This window comes from Argiope bruennichi, chromosome 6, assembly GCF_947563725.1.
Source record: "Argiope bruennichi chromosome 6, qqArgBrue1.1, whole genome shotgun sequence".
Classification (NCBI taxonomy): Eukaryota; Metazoa; Arthropoda; class Arachnida; order Araneae; family Araneidae; genus Argiope; species Argiope bruennichi.
Window position 1 is genome coordinate 36,667,471 of NC_079156.1, and position 19,039 is coordinate 36,686,509.

At 27.0% G+C, this 19,039-nt stretch overlaps 2 protein-coding genes across 2 annotated transcripts; one reads left to right on the forward strand and one right to left on the reverse strand.

Annotated features, from left to right (window-relative positions):
- Positions 1–4,736: 4,736 nt before the first annotated feature.
- On the reverse strand, positions 4,737–6,332 carry LOC129972889 (ubiquitin-like modifier-activating enzyme 5). The gene has a single exon (XM_056087196.1). The coding sequence runs from the start codon at positions 6,257–6,259 to the stop codon at positions 5,081–5,083; it is 1,179 nt and encodes a 392-aa protein (XP_055943171.1). The 5' UTR covers positions 6,260–6,332; the 3' UTR covers positions 4,737–5,080.
- A 251-nt stretch (positions 6,333–6,583) lies between these two features.
- On the forward strand, positions 6,584–17,485 carry LOC129971383 (GTP-binding protein Rheb-like). Its single transcript, XM_056085098.1, has 8 exons — positions 6,584–6,815; positions 8,972–9,043; positions 9,136–9,203; positions 10,587–10,669; positions 12,622–12,678; positions 13,184–13,231; positions 13,967–14,048; positions 15,508–17,485. The coding sequence occupies exons 1-8, from the start codon at positions 6,767–6,769 to the stop codon at positions 15,595–15,597; spliced, it is 549 nt and encodes a 182-aa protein (XP_055941073.1). The 5' UTR covers positions 6,584–6,766; the 3' UTR covers positions 15,598–17,485.
- Positions 17,486–19,039: the final 1,554 nt, after the last annotated feature.

A 19,039-nucleotide genomic window follows, 5' to 3' on the forward strand; every position in this document is an offset into this window, starting at 1 on the left:
TTATTTAGCCGTTAAATAAATGTTTGCAGTAATTTTTTTTAAAAAATACTTTAGATTCTCCAAAACAACTTTATCTCCGTTAACTTTAAGTAAAAGCAACAAAAAAATTTTGTGATTTAAATACATGAAAGGAATTTTAAGATAAAATGTTAAATAACTGGCATTAAAAACTGGAGAGCAAACTCACAAAATCTGTTTGTATATGCCCTGTTGATGGACTGATTGCTACCTTTCAAGATATTAGCTGACTATACTTGTCCCATTTGGAAATTTTATATAATTTTTTATATTAGAAATCACTCATCTTGTTCCAACCCATAGTACTTAGAAGAAACAATTTTAATTTGATAGATTAAATAAGCATTATAAACAAATTATAATAATACGTATAAAAATATTTCCATAATAAAGCACAATCAAGACTTTTATTTCTGGAATTTAAGTTGTATGCTATTGAAAAAAAAAAAAAAAAACTGAATATCCAATATTTGAATTTATGCTGTATTTCAATGTATGATATTATTAATCTTTAATCAATGATACACTTTACGATTAAAATAATAAGTATCGAGTTCCCATTTTAGGGTTAAAAATGACATCAGCAGTAACTGTTATCACTACTTTTGATGTCAAATTATGAGGCTCTTGTTAACATAATGGAAGTTGTTAGGATTTTGTTTAAACCTCTTTTGAAATTCCCATATTATAATTTAAATCTTCCTTTAAAATTCAAATCCGTGAAATAAATGTATAATACATAGAAAAACCAATAATAAAAATACTATCAAATTAATTTTAAAATTTGAATCATAAAAGGTTCTTAGAAAGTATTCTGTAAATCATATTCTTTAAGTACTAAAAATGGAAATCTGGTTCTACTAATGTCAAATTTACAATTTCTCAACAGCAAATAAATTAAGATTTATTCGCTGTAATAAATCTAAGTTTCATCAATTAAAATACTTTCACTGTCCCAATTTTATAAGAGGGCCTCATATATATTTTATGTAATATGAATATTGAATTTCATAGCAAGAGTTTCCTTTAATGAAAAGTATTACAACAGAAAATAAATTTTTCATTCATTATAAAACATAGAAAGTATAAATCAACCCATCCAGCTGGTTGTAAGCTTGTACTTTAATCAGAAGTATTATAATTTAGTAATGACTTTAAGAATGGGGACAGTTCTTATATATGTTACCTCGTAAACCTTAAAACTAACAAATTAATAAATATTTAATAATAAAAGCTAGAGAAAACTCTGATTTTCCTGAAACATATAAGAAAATTTCTACATTCTCATTCATTAGATGACATTATTTCTCTCTTCAAGTTATCTTGGTTATCTATTATTTTAAGAAATTGAGCTGCAATAATGTGAGTCAAGATGTATTGTTAAAGGTACTCAATGAAAAGTATTGTTTAAAGAATGAAATAAGAAAGTTTTGGTAATATAAGAGCCATCAAAAACATAGCTTGTAAAAAAACCCAAGTCTCGCAACTCAGTTCTTCTATCGTAAAAAGTTGTAAGATCCATGTAATATCAAGTCGGCCAATTTATTCAGTCCCTACTTAAGGGTCCTTCTGTCTTAAGTTATTACGTAATTAGCTAACCTAACAATATGGTCTTATAGTGACCATATCAATATTAAAGGTCTTTTATGGTTTAAATAAATAGATTGACTTGGCAATCGCACTAAACAATCTAATTTAATATAATATGTTAATGTAATCTAATTTAATGTAAAAATGCATTGTGTTTTCCTGCGATTGCCAAGTCAATCTATTTATTTAAACCATAAAAGACCTTTAATATTGATATGGTCACTATAAGACCATATTGTTAGGTTAGCTAATTACGTAATAACTTAAGACAGAAGGACCCTTAAGTAGGGACTGAATAAATTGGCCGACTTGATATTACATGGATCTTACAACTTTTTACGATAGAAGAACTGAGTTGCGAGACTTGGGTTTTTTTACAAGCTATGTTTTTGATGGCATCTCATTTCTTTTTGTAGATAGTCCTTTTCTTATTTTTGTATGTAGTCTTCCCCTTTTCCTTTTCCGGTACTACTTCTTGAGATTCAGCCACAGTTTTTCTCAAAGGCCAGTCTCTGTCTCTATGGGTTTTTCTCATAAGCTTTGATGTTACAATTTTTGAGAAGTATGGACGGTAAATGCTTCTTAGTCTGTTGTATTCACAAATTGAGGATTCCTGCGCTGTAATACTTGCAAAGTCGACATTTATTAGATGTAAGCCGTCCAGACTTGTAACTCTTGGAAGTGCCACGTAAGCTTGACCAGATGTGAACGCTGCAGAACCAATATCCATCAGTGCATTATTTAGACTCAGACCGTGACTTTTGTGGGACATAAGCTTTATTAATAATTTCAAATTTAGTTTTGACCGGACTAAGCTCGTAAACATGTTCTTTATTAAATGCAATGTATATTTTCTTAATTATTTTTTTGTATTTTCCTGATCAACCTTTACTCTTTGCACTATACCGATAGAATCATTAACTAAACCAAGACTCACGTCAATATTTCACCTTAACATGACTTTTGCTCCTATTTTTATAATTATGTTCTCTTCCAGGCCTGCAGTCATAGAAGCATCGTCTTCATATTTTTTTTATGCATTCACGAGCTCTTTTTGTTAGGTATCTGCGGAAATTTATGCTATCTACAGCTGTAAGTTTTATTTTGGGATGTAGAAGAGATTTAAGCATTGCAGTATTTAATTGTTGACACATGTTTTTTGTAGATAATAAGCAAACGATATCATCAGGAAGTTTCGAGAGGTGTTCAATTATTTCAATTAATCTGTTTTCATTTGAATTGGATTTGAGAGTTATTAATCTAGTCGAGAGTAAGTCGCGGTCTTTTTGTGTAGTCACACCTAATCTTATTCTATTTAGCATTTCAACAGAGTCAAAATCATTGAGCTGTCGCCTGTTAATTGTAAGTTCATTGTATATGAACAGTTCAGTCCACAGATTCGGTACACTGAGGGAACCTAATAACTTGTTAGTTTCAGCAGTTGAGAGTTTTTCAAAAGGTGACTTTTCTCTTACCGGCGGACGCTGTAAGAGATCTCCGAAAACTACAAGATGTTTTTTTCCAAACTACCCATTCTGATCGTCTCTTGTGTCGAATATTTCAGATAAGCGTAAGTAAATATATGTTAAACATTGGATATCATCGACACTTCGTCTATTATAAATAACACTACTTCTTTCAAATCTGATCTCAGAAGGAGCACTTCATCAGAAAGTGGTTTGTACTTCGGTGTTGCTTGTGTTCTACAGGCAGCTGCAATAGTCTATGTATAGTCAGCTATTCCTGTTGGAGCACTAACTGCCACTTTTTTTGTTTAAATACGTCTTAACCCAAATTTTCAGAGTTTTTAATAAAAAGCTCTTGCCAGTGCCACCAGTTCCACTCACAAAACAGCGTAAAACGTCAGCGTTATTATCGGTTGTGTCCATTTTATTTGTGATCATATAGAAGACTCTTTTTTGATCGACATTAAGTTTTGCGATCATACTTTGCTCTTCTTCTACCAGATTGATTCTCTGAAAGTCATCCATTGCGTTTGCAGCTTCCACAGCTTCAAATTGACTTATTTCAAATTAGATATTGTTACAAACCTGTGATTTTGAGATTTAATTAATTTTTCCCAGCGAGAATAGTGTCATCATACGAAAGACCGTTTTATAGCAATCTGTATTGGATGCTGCCGAAAACTTGGCGACCATTTGACGACTTGGCGACGAATTTGCCGACAAAATGGATAATGCTCGAAACTTCGAAAAATTTATCGATCCGTCCATTATTACATGGATATTTTAGTTTTTCCTTGATTTATACACTAAACACTAATTGTATTCTAAATTTGAAGCTTCTATGTTTGCTAGAAGTGCCTTAGAGTTTTGATGATCTGTCAGTCAGTCAGTCAGTCAGTGACAAAATTCACAAACTTTGACTAGTTATAATTCTTAAACTACTGGTTCAAATTAAATGAAATTTGAAATATACCATGTTTATATAATGCCTGCTTGGTTACTGAAAACTTAGGCTTCTAGTTTTATCCACAACGAAGTTATACTGGGTTGAAAATGGCCTGAACTGCTTCGAGAAAAGGATAGTACGGCCGTGCCGCTTGTTTTTGCTCGACTTGGCGGGGGCACTACCGTGCCCCCAGATATGTACCAGCCCTTAACTATTCTTAAGAATAATTTAAAGGCAGTAACATAAAAAAAAAACAATTATGAAAATTCAAACATTATTAATTAGAAAAATTATACCTACAAGCAAAAGTTGATTATGAATTAAATACTAAACATCAAAAATGTAAAAAAATCTTTATTTTATGCTCCAAATTTACTGAATTTTTTTTTTTTTTTTTTTCTTTTTTTCATTAAAACATTATGTAAACGCATGTAAAAAAAAAAAGCTTTGATGAATATAAGAGAAAAATAAAAAGGTATTTTAATAACATTTTTCCTTAAACAAATATTTAAAAACTAAAAATACAAATAAAATTTTTTAACATAATAAAATGTTTGCAAAAAGTATAGAATTATTCTCTAACATAAAGCAAAGTGATAGAGGAAAATAACTTTAAAACATTTGCAATTTTATTTTCTGATAAATCTGGAAAAATTATGAAATATTTTCAAACAAAATAAATGCTACTATCTTTTATTAATAATTAACACCAAGCTTGTAAATATATATTTTTACAAATAATATAAAAAATACAGATTCAATCTAAAATTGACCTTTAATGTGATGTAATTTTATTTACATTGTGCATTATATTTAAAAACTTAAATATATATACAAGATTTCTTCTAATCACAGAATTTTTCAAAGAAAGTAATTTGTTCTTATAATTAAAGTCGCAAGATGACCAATAAAATATATTAATATCCAAGTATTCTTTAACAGTCATTTTTAAATCAAATACCTTAATTAAATATAATAACTATACACTTTTAAAGTTTCAGAATTCTGTGCCTTTATTTCATAATTTTGAAAAATATGTTCTAGCGAAAATAATGGGATTTTATAAAGATTTCAACTGGGACATTAAGTCTTCTAAACTTTGTTCATTTACATCAACACAATTACTATCATCATCTTCAATAACAACAGGTTTTGAATAAGCATGCTTCAGACCTTTTGCAACTTCAGTTGAATCTTCTTCTTCAGTTTCTTCAGTTCCTGAAACTAAACATATGCCCCATTCATTATCTTCATGCACAACTTCTTTTTCAACTACTTTCTCAACTACAACTTCATCTTTTTCCTTCAAGGAATATTCTTTCTGGCGCTGACGACACATTGAATCATCACAATCAGGATTGGGCTGAAGCCTCATAGTTGGAAAATAGTCCTCTAAAGCATTATAACCTAAATAGTGTGAAACTTTTCCAAATTTTAACAAATATTTCAATACATTTTGGACCAAAAAGCCTGCTACCACACCCATAGTTGTTGGCAAGCTAGCAGCACATACACCTTCTCTTTTCAAAGTTTTCTCATCGATACTTGATGCAACAATTAAGGGAGGAGCACAAGCAAAGCATGCATTTTCACCAGGAACTATAAATTGTATATGGCCAGATACAGCATTTTCGCTTACACCAGATTCAAACCAAATCAAGTCCAATTCATTACAAGCAGTATTTATAGCCATTCTAGCTTCAAAATTATCCACACAACTCAGAACTAAATCTACTGGGCCTGTATGTTCTTTATTACCATTTGACAGGACATTTAAAAAATGCTTAAAATTTTCTACTGTGGTAATATTATAATTATGGGTCTCGAATTCCACATCAGGATTGATTAAAGTTAATGTTCTTGCAGCAGCATCCACTTTACTGAGTCCAGCTTGATGAGGTTGGAAAAACAACCTATTCATGTTTGCTAATTCTACCTTGTCATAATCAAAAAGAATGAGCTTACCGATTCCGCATCTTGTTAACATTTCTGCAGTAACACTTCCAACGCCACCCACACCAACAACAGCTACGGAATAATTCCGAATTGTTTCATAATTGTCAACAATACCCATTCTCTTCAAAGCCATAAGCCTGCTATATGGATTAGAATCGACAACTTCAGAACTAATCTGATCAATTTTTTGTCTTCCTTTGCATTCATTATTCGTCTTTACCAACTGAAGTTCTTCTTCTAATTCTTTTATACGTAATTTAAGTTGTTCTTCAGAAGTAGACATTTCTGAATTAAGTAGTTACAAACTTCAAACAGAAACAGATGGCAAAACACGTCTGCTAGCCGTCTTGACTTGCTGGCGGATGGAGCTGTTGCCAATTTTCAGCTAGAATAATAAGTATCTTGATTATACGTTTATTTATTTCTCTCATCGAAATTCTCAGTATTTCTTATAAAAATAATAGATTAAAGACCAAAGAAAATGATTATAAATTTCACATTGATTTAGGATATTTTTTAATATTATATTGAAAGAGGAAAAAAAACATCCACTCTCCCCTCCCCACCAAAAAACTAATTCTTTGCCCTTGAAGAAGAAAAATGTGTATAGTAAATAAAAACAAAAACTCGCCATATTGTATAGTGTTGGTGCGTTTGATTTTTTCAACACTGTTGGACTTTGCTCTGTGAGGATTATATATCGTTGTAACTTAAAAAATAAACTTCATAATTTGTTTTAGAAACAGTATGATTTTGCTCCTTGTAATTCCATAAACGTTAAAAAAGAAAAATGCCTCCTAAGCAGCGTAAAATTGCCATTATGGGCTATCGTTCTGTTGGTCAGTAGTTATATAAATTTTAGAAATAAAAAATTAACTACCTTTTTGCATAATTTTTTTACGAATTGCATTTGACATTTTGAAATAATATTTGTGCTTGAGAATATTGATCTATGAATATAGAATATTAATTGAATTTAATTTAATATGACGCATATCCTTTAACAAAATAAAAGTGAAACTTACCGCACAAGAACAAACTGTTGATTCAGTAGCATTAAATTTAATTTTATGCGTAATTTGTAATTATCTCAACATACTAAAAAATCATTATTTGTATTATTCTTACCAAAGAATTAATATGAACGATGTTTCTTCTGAAGTATGATCTTGTCACATTCTTTTCTATTTTTAGATTTTCTTTAAGATTTAAGTGTTTAAGATTTTCTTTAAAATAATTTAATAACTTGTCGTTTTCTGTATTTTAGTTTGGTTTCCTAACCTTTTTTAAAATGTTATTCTTGTGTAAAAGATTTGAGTATGTATTATCGCATAAGTTTTTTTATTTTTTTTTTTAGTTTAAATATATTATAATGTATTTCTTGGTATAGATTTACAAAAAATTTTAGTTGCAGTTAGCGAATGCTTTGACTATTACTTTTTAAAAAAATATCATGAGTGATAATAATTATTATTTGCATATTATATTATTATTTATTATCATTTTAAATTAAAGATAGAATTCATTTAAATAATGAAATAGCTTTGAGAAAATGTACTAAAAATTGTATTACCTGTTATATTTTTAGATGTGTGAATTTATTTCCTAATTAGCTAATTATCAATATATTTATCTTTACTGTAATATGATATTTTAAAAATCCTCTTACTTGAAATGGTAATCTAAAAAGAACTATATCTGCACAATCTAGTTGTGATAGTTCATTATTACTTTTCTTTAGTGTGACTTTTCAATATAGAGATTGCGATGAATTTTAGTGTGAAGAAACCATTAATATTTTTGTATAAGGAATTGACTGAATACTTGCTTTTCTGTAACAATAAGTTATTGTTAATTTTGTTGTTAAAAATTGTTTAAAGTATACATTGGATATTACTTTTTAAATTAGTAGAATTCATCAAAATTTTATTTATCATTTAGAATTTCAGTTAAGCACAAATATGAGTTATTATTTTCAAATTAAAATAATAATGACAGGAATAATCAACTATAAATGTGTTATTAAAAAAGCTGGGAATTATTATTAAATATGTAGCATAACATATACAGAGCTTTACAAATATTCAAGAAATATTTACCTTAGAAATTTGAAAATTTAGTTAATGATTATCAGAATTATGAATGCTATTTTTTTCGTTCATTTATCATATACAATCTATTGCTGCCTTGAAATAAAATGTTTATGAATTATGATTCTTTTTATGAATATTGCACAATTATTCAGAAGCTACATTGATCTGATAATAGTGTGAATTTTGATAGCATTAATTCAGGGTGGAGACCTGATTCTATTGTGCGACCTTGGTGGTAATACTGTAGTTCGGTGATAGGAATGCTAACTTAGGTGTTGTCCATGTAATCTATGACTCAAAATTATGATATTTATCTTGAAATAACTCGTATTGCTTCGAATCCAATTATTAACCAAAATTAACTAAACTACTTTTCTATGAAAAGATATCATTTTAAATGAATTATAATAAAAATAAAACTTCAAAATTATAATTATTAGTATATACTTTATTTCTCAAGTATCAGTATGTTTCTCTCCTCTTTATTAGTTATGAAAATACTAATAAAGAGAGGATAGACTTATATTAGGTTAATAGTAGTATATAATTTTTACTGTTTTGTCATTTTTGCAGAAAATAATTAAATCTTGATTTATTAGAAATAAGATCCCTTTTGTTAGGTTATTTATCATTTGAAAAGAATTTGTCTAATTCGCCACTCACTTGAAATATAAATATATGTTTAAAAATAAATAATGAATTGTTCACCACTTTATAGTATTCTAATATTTGTTTCTTCATTTTCGGGATTCAATTAATAATATGTGTGTACATAATAAGTTGTTTAATGAGTTTGAATTGAATGCATTTTGTACAGCTAGATGTAGTTTGTTAGCTTGTTTAAATAATTTTTGGTTTTTTTAATTTCATATATCTAATTATGGATTGTTTGAATAAAATAGGTAAATCATCTCTGACCATCCAGTATGTAGAAGCCCGATTTGTTGATTCTTACGAACCTACTATTGAAAATAGTAAGATATTAAATTATCTTTATTGGCATTTCATTGTATTATTCATTTTAAATTTTATTTTAATTCTAAATTTTTAATGAACTTTTTTATAGCATTTACAAAAACAACTAAAGTTAATGGCCAAGAATATTTTATAAAATTAGTGGACACTGCTGGACAAGTGAGTTTCTTGAATATTTTTTATATGTTATGTTTTATGTTTCTATTGATTGGATTTACTTAAAGATTTCTTTTCAAATATTAATTTTTACAGGACTTCATGATAGAATTTGGTTGATGTAGCATGATTCTATCTTTCAGATGGAGAAATATCCTTTGGTTTTAAGAAATGCACTTTCAAGCTATGCCAGGGTTATTAATTGTAAATTCTTATAATAAATGAAGGGAATGATCAGTATTTCTATTTTATTAGAAAAAAATATTATAATTCAAACTAAATGAACTATTTTAAATCATCAAACTAATGAATAATTATTTTTGGTTTAACTGGTTGATGCCCTTTAATTTAAGTTAAATCTTAGTGTTTTATGAGAGAATTTTTTTACAGGGTTTATTTTTGCCTGTTAGTTATTTGATGCAGAAAGTTAAACATATGTTATACTCTTGAATTTGATCAGTATTTAAAATAGATTGCGTTAAATTTGTTTTGCACCTCCCAAATATTAAAGTTTATGAATTATAGGATGTTAACCTATGTGTATGTGCACATCATTTGTTATATTTCTTAATTATAAGATCCATCATCCAAAATGTCCAAATATATAACTAGCCATAAATGTAAAACTTTAAAATGCCTGATCATTCCAATCAGTGTATATATTTTAATTTAATGTAAACAATTGTTTGTTTTTCCAGACTGAATTTAAGAACTAGATTATTTGAAAAATAATTTTTATGTTATTAAATTCAGCTACAAATAATTTATTAGATATTGTTAAAAGAGAATTTGTACACTTAATTACAATTAAATTATGAAGATGCTTTAATATATTTAAATCATGAATGTTACTGATACAGAATTATCTGTTTTGCAAAATCTTTGAGTGATAGATATTTAAATACCCAAATGCCCTTGTAAATGAAAACCTTTATATAGCATTTTTGTGATGGTATCTCGTTTGGGTCACAAGTAAGTTTCAGGGATTCAAGTATTGGAAATCAAGGTATATATGATAATTGATTTGTATATATTTAAAGAATCATTTATCTTTATTTGTTACATCAACATTACATGGGCATGATTATGTTATAAAGAATGAAGTAGACTGCATGAGATAGAATTCATCAGTTTGCTACTAAAATTGACCAAATGCAAAGAAAGAGTAGGCAGTGCATCTTCTTTGTTTTAAATGTCACATCAGTAAGAAGGGTGGGGAAATGCTCATATGAATGTATCTGCAGTAATATTTTATGGATTTGGTATGACATATAAGTTTTTTCTGTTACAGAGATGACATATTAATACCATTATACATTAATTCAATTTGTATTTTTTGTATTCATTTTTTTTTCTTATATATTTTTCCTTCCTTTTCAATTTTAGGATGAATTTTCTATTTTTCCACAATCATATTCAATGGATATTCATGGCTATGTACTTGTTTATTCCATAACTTCAGAAAGAAGGTAACATTTATTATTAATATTGCTAATTTGGTTTGGCTTGGTTCTATTTTTTTTAAAATAATTTTATATGTGTATTTTATACATATTTAAAAATTCTGACACATCTTTAGTAATATATATATATATATATACACACACACACGCATATATATATTAATAGTATTCAACTATTTTCACATGATATGTGAAAGTTTTAAATATTTTTTTACTGAAATAGACAAAAGGGCATATAACATTTATATTACACATGCATCATGAATTAAATAAATTTATTGAAGTAGTTATTTTCTAAATTACAGAGGGGAACTATAGTTTAATGTACAGGGTAGTTATGATTAAAATTCTCCTATAAACAGAATCCTACAATGCAAATGCATGAACAGATTGAAACGAAATTTGGTGCATAGACTGTACACAAGATGTGCTCATGGAATTTTGAGGAAAAAAATTTAGCTTCAAAATGTTCACCAGAGGACGTCTTTTCTGGAAAAACATTAAATTTAACACAATAAACAATATTAACAATCCAGAAGAAGAATTATGAGTAATAAAATGTTAAACCCAGAAAAGCTGTCAGTTATAGAAAAAAAATGTCGAGATTTGCATGCTTGTGAAGAAGAGGAAGCTTTATGCAAAACAGGTAGTGTAAGAAACGTTTGCAGTCGTTGTCATGTTTCTAATGTTGATGTTTCTGGCTGTAATGATGACGATGTCTTGTAGTGATGGTGAATGAGTTAAAGAATTCCATAACGCTTCATGTGCGAAGCATCACAATTGATCAGTTACAATATGTTGTTGAATGCACTGTTCATTGACTTGAAATTTTGCAGGTGATAGAGGATGGTCACATGGAGCACCTTCCACTACATTATCCTGGACATGATTCACAACTGCTCCTCTTGTGCAATTTCATCTTAATCTGTTCATATTTTTGCAAACTAAACTGTTTCCCACCCCCTTTTCAATCAGTGCACTTTTATTTTTTTCTATCTTTATTTAATGTGGTTCGATGACAAGGTGATCAGAAACTAGTCAATAAATGTTAATATTATTTTAATATTCCATTTTGGTTGTTTATTGTGTTAAAATTAATGTTTCTCCAGAAAGTGTGCCCTCTGGTGGAAATTTAGGAACTATATACCAAATTTCGTTGCAGTCCTGTTGAAAGAGTGCGTTCTTGGCACAAGATTTTTTTTTACTACTAAAATTTTTCTATTTATTTATTAGAAGAAAAAAGGATGATATATACATTTTAGAGAATTTTGAATATCTGTTTAGATTTTGTTATAATGCATTAAGTTAATTTGTTTGCACTGATAAATTAATATATATATATAATATACTAATTAGTAATAAAAACCAAGTTGAAAGAAAAAATAGGAATAAAATTAAACCACATAAATAATTTTATTGGTTTAATTTTGTTTCTATTTTTCCTTCTAACTTTATTTTTATTACTAATTAGTCTAGATTCATCTGTGTTTTAGTTGTAGCTGTATTTGTGCTCTTTAAATACAATGATGCTTTTTCTACTTTTTTTAATTTTTCAGTTTGATTCCGAAATAATTTTTTAGTTTCGTTTTGAAATAATTTAGATTGTTTCAGAAATAAGGTTTTAGTTTCATATTGCTTATATTTTTGATTGCTTATATTTATAAAATACACAACATTAGAAACTGAATGGCATAAATAAAAAGTTAAATCTTGACTGATAAAAATGAATAGGACGCTTCGTGTATTGTATGTTTTATCCTTATCTTTTTTTTTTTTTATATATATATTAACCTAGAAATTCTAATGGTTGATTTTCAGTACTATATTTTTAGCGTTGTCAATACATTTATGGTATTTGCTATGACTTTTGGGAATTAGAATTTGGAAATTTTTGCTTAAAATTCATATGACTAATTTTTTAAGAATTTGTAATTGATTATACTTTTTTTCCTCCACAGCTTTGAAATAGTTAAATCTATACATCATCGACTCTTAGATATGACTGGAAAAGTTCAGTGAGTATATTTATTTATTGATTGAAGAATGAAAGTTTTTTTTATATATTTTATTTCCATAACTCAAAATATAATTTTATTTGTGTTAATGTTCTGATATCTCTAATCCTGTAGACCCCCCACCCCTCTTTTTTTTTTCCCTTATTTTAACTTTTTATGTTAGATTATTCCAATATTATATATCTTATAAATGATCTGCAGGATTTGCATCAAATAGAATTCTACTTTTTTGCCTATAATATTTATATTTTTCATCATCTATTTTAAAATGTTTTTTGAGTTATGTATTAATAAAATTGTATCATCGAATAATACATGTATTAATGTTACAAAATGATATAATTTTTTGAAAGCTTTTAAAAAATAATTACTTTAATCTGCAATTCCTTTGTATTAAAATAAATTTTTAACAAAAACAATGAAATTAAATTGTGGAGTAAAATCTTCATTGTACATTTTTTTAAAGTTTGTTGTAACTTTTATCTAATGGATAATTTTTTTATAGAGTTCCTATTGTATTAGTTGGAAATAAAGTAGATTTACATATGGAGAGGTAAGTAATTATTCTATTAATTAATTTGTTCTGTACTTTTTTAAACAATGCTAAATAAAAATTATTATTTTTTTATTACTTCTTTTTAAATGAAATAAAAATTTCTTATTTGTGTGCATTAATATAGTTTTACTAAAAATGATGTATGTAACTAAAAATTATAAATCTAATAAGATACATTCTTGCATTTCTTTACAATTTTGCAAATTATTTCTTTGATTTACAACAGCAACAAAGAAATAGTTTCATGATCATAGAGAAAATTATTTGCATTGTTGATGCAAAGGAGCTAGAAATTAAAGGTTTATTTCAAAAATTTTCAATTAAATTCTTATATCTTTTTTTTTTAAGGGGGATGTTAGAATTAAGGAAATTAACTTTTTGTCTTACCAAAGACTTCTTACTCTAAAGCATACCTTATAATTGTCTATCATTTAATTGATATTTTATTCAGATTAATTTTCTTTTTATGTTGAAACCTAATACTTGTATGTTGTGATTGAAGTTTCATTTTGATTTGGGTGTTAGATGTTTGATTAAGTATAAAGTGCATCAATAAAAATTCATTTTCCTTATTTAGCAATCTTATTTCATAATTCACTCTTTTTCTGTATTTTAAAAATGTTATGGACTATATGCTATTGACATGTATTTTTATACTAACTCTTTTCATGTTAATGGTTAATGTTAAATAGTTTGAAATAATAAAAGCATATTTTTTTTTTTTATTTAAAGAGCGGTGTCATATGAAGATGGGAAAAGAGCTGCAGCAAGTATGAATGCTGAATTCATAGAAGCATCTGCTAAGCATAATGAAGTAAGTTTAATGATTTTCATTGAATTTTATTGAAGGAAAGAGTCACAGATCTTGAAACAATGATTAATGCTATGTTTCAGAATGAAAATATAATAGATTATATCACTACCTATAAAGTGAGTGGCATTATCCCATAAGAAAAAATATTTAAATTTATAAACTTTTAGGTGGGCTTTATGGACAAATTTAATGTGTTGTAAATGATAGCAAAAAAAAAATTAATAATATTGTGTAAAACTTTAATTTGTATACTAAAATGTTTTTTTTTCTTTAAATTTTTGTGTATGGCCCTTCTAATAATTTGTCAATGGGAAATAATTACTATTTTTGATTGCATATTTTTGCTTTACTAAGTTATATTACACTTTAGAGAGTGTCATTTCATGATTTATCAGACATCTGATTAATGAAAAAATTTAATTTCTTATTATTTTCAGCAAAATATTTTTCCATTAAACACACTGTTTTTGTAAGTGATCAGAAAGTAATGAAATTCACCATTATGAAATATCAACATTAAAATAATTTTAATTGTTTCTTTTTAAATTATGAGATAAAATTTATCTCTCACACCCTCTCAATGATCCTTTAAAATTAATTCTAATATGATAATAAGCTAATGTAGATTTGAAATTAATTGTTTGTATACCACCCAAGAAATTATGATTATAGATTAGCATAAGCTTAAAGCAAGAAATATGTTATATATATATATATGCAGTCAATTTTAAAGGAGGTATGAATTGCATCTTTTTATATTTCATATCACTAAGTTGAAATTAAAGAAAAGGAAAGTGTTTTCAAAATGAAGGAAGTTATTTTTATCTGATGATATCTTTTGTGATTGTGAAAGATTTTACTACAGGTGCAAAATATTAAAATTATTTTTATGTTTATCATTGAATCATTATACTTATCAATGTAAATTTCTCATTTCACATTGTGCTGTTTATTCGTGATTCATTTCAATTTTTGGTGAACATCCTTCAAAGGATCATTTATACAATATCTTTCCTCAGTGTAGCTATTCATTAAAACTTAGAATTTATATACTCTCAAGTCTGATACAAGAAAAATCTGTTTCATATAAATATTCATGTAAGGTCTTAAACTAAGATTAGTGCTTGCAAAAAGCAAATGATTAATTAATTAATCAGTTATTAACAAATATACCATGCTCATTATTTTTTACTAAAATTGTGTCATTCATACTTCTTTCATAAATAATTTCCTTCCCTTTTAATGTTCAATATTTAATTATAAAGTTACCATAATTCTGTGATTGAAATTGTATGCAAATATTTTATAATTTGATATGCTGCACTGACCAATTTATTTTTTAATTATAGGCATTGAAAAAGTTTTTAGTCTACTAAATTTTTATTTAACTTGATAATATTTTTAGTATAAATTTTTATATACTTTGAAATTAATTTTTTTCCCTCCTTTCTTTATTTAGAGTGTTGCGGACATTTTCAAAAGAATAATCTTGGAAATTGAAAAGGCCAATGGGAATGTTCAAGAGAAATCTAACTGTGTGGTTTCATGATGGTGCATCTCCTTAATATTTTTCATTTTTTCATCACTGAAATATGTATCTTATGAAGGGTTATTTTCTTCTTGTATGCTTCTTGGACTTTTCCATTCTTGTTTTCAAGTTAATCAATGTTGTATGATATTTGTATGCTGAATTTATAAGATAAGAATCTTAATTATTTTTTGTTTAAAAGATAGATAATGTTATTATATTTTTGTTACATTTTAAATAGCATTCTTGCATAGATGTAATTATTTTTTACTTCTTGTTTGCTTGTGAATTAGTAATGTATTAAATTGTGTTTGCTCTGAAGAGAAAAGCTTCTTAATTTGGTGTAATCATTGTAATTACTCTGCATATCAAGGATAAAATTGCATTAAAATATCAAGTATGCCTATAAAATAATTGCTAAATTCAAAAATAAGGAGCTAACATTGCAATTTTTGTAAATATTTGTTTCAATGTTGCAGCAATGAAAGATTATCTGTTTAGTGTAAGCTAGTTGCCAGTTTTTTTTTTTTTTTCTTTCCCTATTTCATTTTATATATATACATATTTTCTTTTAAAGAATTTTGGTGTTAAAATTAGATTTTCATCAATTAAAAGAAATAAAATTTCATTTTGAATAATTTCTTTTAATATTTGCCATTACTACAGTCAATCTGTATATATTTTACTTTGTAAAAATCAGATCACAAATTGCAGTTTATAATAGATTTGAAAATAATTGATTTTAAGTATTGGAAACCCAATCTACCTCAGTATTTTTTCATTAATTAAAATTATTATGTTGATATTACTTGTAAAGAATTATTATGAAAGGAAGAATTTTGATTTCCACCATATAAGAATTTTTTCTCATCATTGCATTAAAATTATCAATTATGTACCAGTTTATAGTTAAGAATAAATTGGTACATGATTGATGACTTGTATCATTAATATATCTGTCAATTTTAAAATACATAATCTGATTATCTATTGTAACAACGATAATAATAATAAAAAATGCTTGTTCTATAAATTTTCCACTTTGCATAATCATTATTTACTCTTATTTAAGTGTTGAGTGAAAAATATCTATATTATTCATGTTTAAAATTGTTTTCTTTTATATTTAAATGCAGATTTATTTAACAAATTTTAAATTTATCGAATAAAGCTAGTAGCTTAAAATTAATTGAAATTTTATGTAAAAAAGAATAAAGAAAATTGAATTTTATCAGCTCAAAAGAATGAGCCAGGTATTATTATTCCTTATTTTAAAAATTTTGTGAAAAAAGAAAGTAATTTTAATTTAGTAATTGGAAAAGACATTTTTTAAAGCATATTTGAAATCATTGCTGCAGAATGGAAGATAAATCAATATTAATTTTTTTTTTCAACGAAAATGAAACTGAGAAAATTCACTGTGAGAAAATAATATTTGTTGTATTGATTTGCCCCTCCACTTTTCAAGGATAATCTTATTCCAATTATTGAATTTATGCATTATTTTAGAAAACTGATTTTTTGTGTGTGAGAGATTATCTTGTAAAAATAACCTCATTGTGAAATATTTAACTTCTTTTTGTGTTACTTTTTACTTTTGTAATAATTTCCCATCTTACATATATATATAGAGAGAGATAGGTAGATGTTAATATACTTTATAATATTTAAAGCCTACTTTGATCTATAGTATCTATTTCATAACTTTTTATCTTTAAATTTGATGTCTAGTATTACATCAAATATCATCATTATATTAATTTTTACAGTAGTAGTGAAATACTCCTTTGTACTTGGATAATTGAATGAAGCTTGTAAATGAAAATATGTTGTCGTGTTCAAAGATTTAAGTTGTTTTGAATTTTGTGGTTCATTTATTTGTGCAGAATTAAAGTGTTTTAACTTCTCATAGGTCCTGTTCCTTTTTTCTTTTCCAAATTATGTTTGCAATTATCATACTATTAAAAAGGCTAATATTAGTCTCTTAAGTTTCTGCTATATATTTATTTTTACCTTTTTCAATTTTACTTATATATGTGTGTGTGTATTTGTAATGATATCCTAATTTTTATCTTAAATTAGCATATGTTGTTTCATTCTAAAATTTTTCTTATTTCCAATCCAAATCCCAATTTTTTATCTAATTGTCAACATGCATTTTAAAAACTGCTTTTTCTTTGTTTCTCATGCCACCAGAAAAGGGATAGAAATCTCTGGCATCTACGCAGGTGTTTCAAAGTGACCTAAGTTTTCCTTTCCTAAATAAATACTTTTTAAAGAAATCCCTATCAGAATCTAGTAATAAAACTAGTACGAGAAAAATTCTGTCACTTTCACTCTTGTCTTCTGGTGTGAACGTATGCATCTCAATTTTGTTTCTCTGTAAAAATTATGCCTCCTCTGATAAAAATGAATTTGAATTGCATTCAAAAAGTCTCTCCCTTTCGGCCACATGATGGCCAAAATTATACTACAATTTGTTTTTTCCCCCTTATATGAATTTCAATTTATGCATTATCCTATTTTATTTTAGCTTTGCATATAAAAATTTTTTTTTTAATCTGGTGCTCTGGATTTCTCCTTATTCTTTTTTTATCTGAAGAGTAACCTCCTTTGATCTATCCTTCTTTGCAAAGCTGAAGAGGATCCGATTTTGCCTTCATTCTTCTTCTTCTGCACAACTCAGGAGGATCCTTCTTCCTTCTTATCCTGTAGGGCCTTCAACCGGTTTGCATAAAAAAATCGACATTTCATATTTCGTTTTTCCATAAACCGTTTGTATGCTGCAGAGTTTTTTTTTTTTAATGGAAATTTTTCTTTCTGAACTGTTCATCTTCGTAAATAGTATGACGTCCTGAGGAGGAATCTTCTTCCTTCTTATACTGCAAAGCTGAGGAGGTTCTTCCTTTGCCTTCATCATTGTTATTGTCCAAAACTGAAGAGGATCCTTCTTCCTTCTTATCTTGCAGAGCTTTCAACCGGTTTGCATTAAAAAAAAAAAAAAAACGACATCTCATATTTCATTTTTTCATAAGTTGTTCATATGTTGCAGATGTTTTTTTGGTTTTTTTTAAAGGAAAGTTTTTTCTCTCAACTATTCATCTTCATAAATAGTATGACGTTTGAGGAGTAGCCTTCTTTATCTTTATTCTTCTTACTCTGCAAAGCTGAGGAGGCTCTTTCTTTGCCTTCATCATTGTTATTCTGCAAGGTTGAGGATAGGCTTCCTTTTTTTTAATCTGGTGCTCTGGATTTCTCCTTATACTTTTTTACCTGAGAAGGACAATTCTTTGCTGCCATCCTTATTCTGCAAAGCTGAGGAGGATCTTTCTTTACCTTCGTCCTTCTTATCCTCCGGAGCTTTGAACCAATTTACGTGAGGGGAAAAATCCGATGAAATTTCAGGGTCTTCCCACCCACATGCCTTTCATACGTTTGCAGAGTATTTTTTTGAAGGAATGTT

Bases quoted from the DNA above. Each gene is read 5' to 3' on its own strand.
- LOC129972889 (XM_056087196.1), bottom strand. From the start codon at position 6,259: ATGTCTACTTCTGAAGAACAACTTAAATTACGTATAAAAGAATTAGAA.
- LOC129971383 (XM_056085098.1), top strand. From the start codon at position 6,767: ATGCCTCCTAAGCAGCGTAAAATTGCCATTATGGGCTATCGTTCTGTT. The intron at 6,816-8,971 runs GTCAGTAGTTAT...TGAATAAAATAG, and splicing joins TATGGGCTATCGTTCTGTTG to GTAAATCATCTCTGACCATC. The intron at 12,679-13,183 runs GTGAGTATATTT...ATTTTTTTATAG, and splicing joins GATATGACTGGAAAAGTTCA to AGTTCCTATTGTATTAGTTG.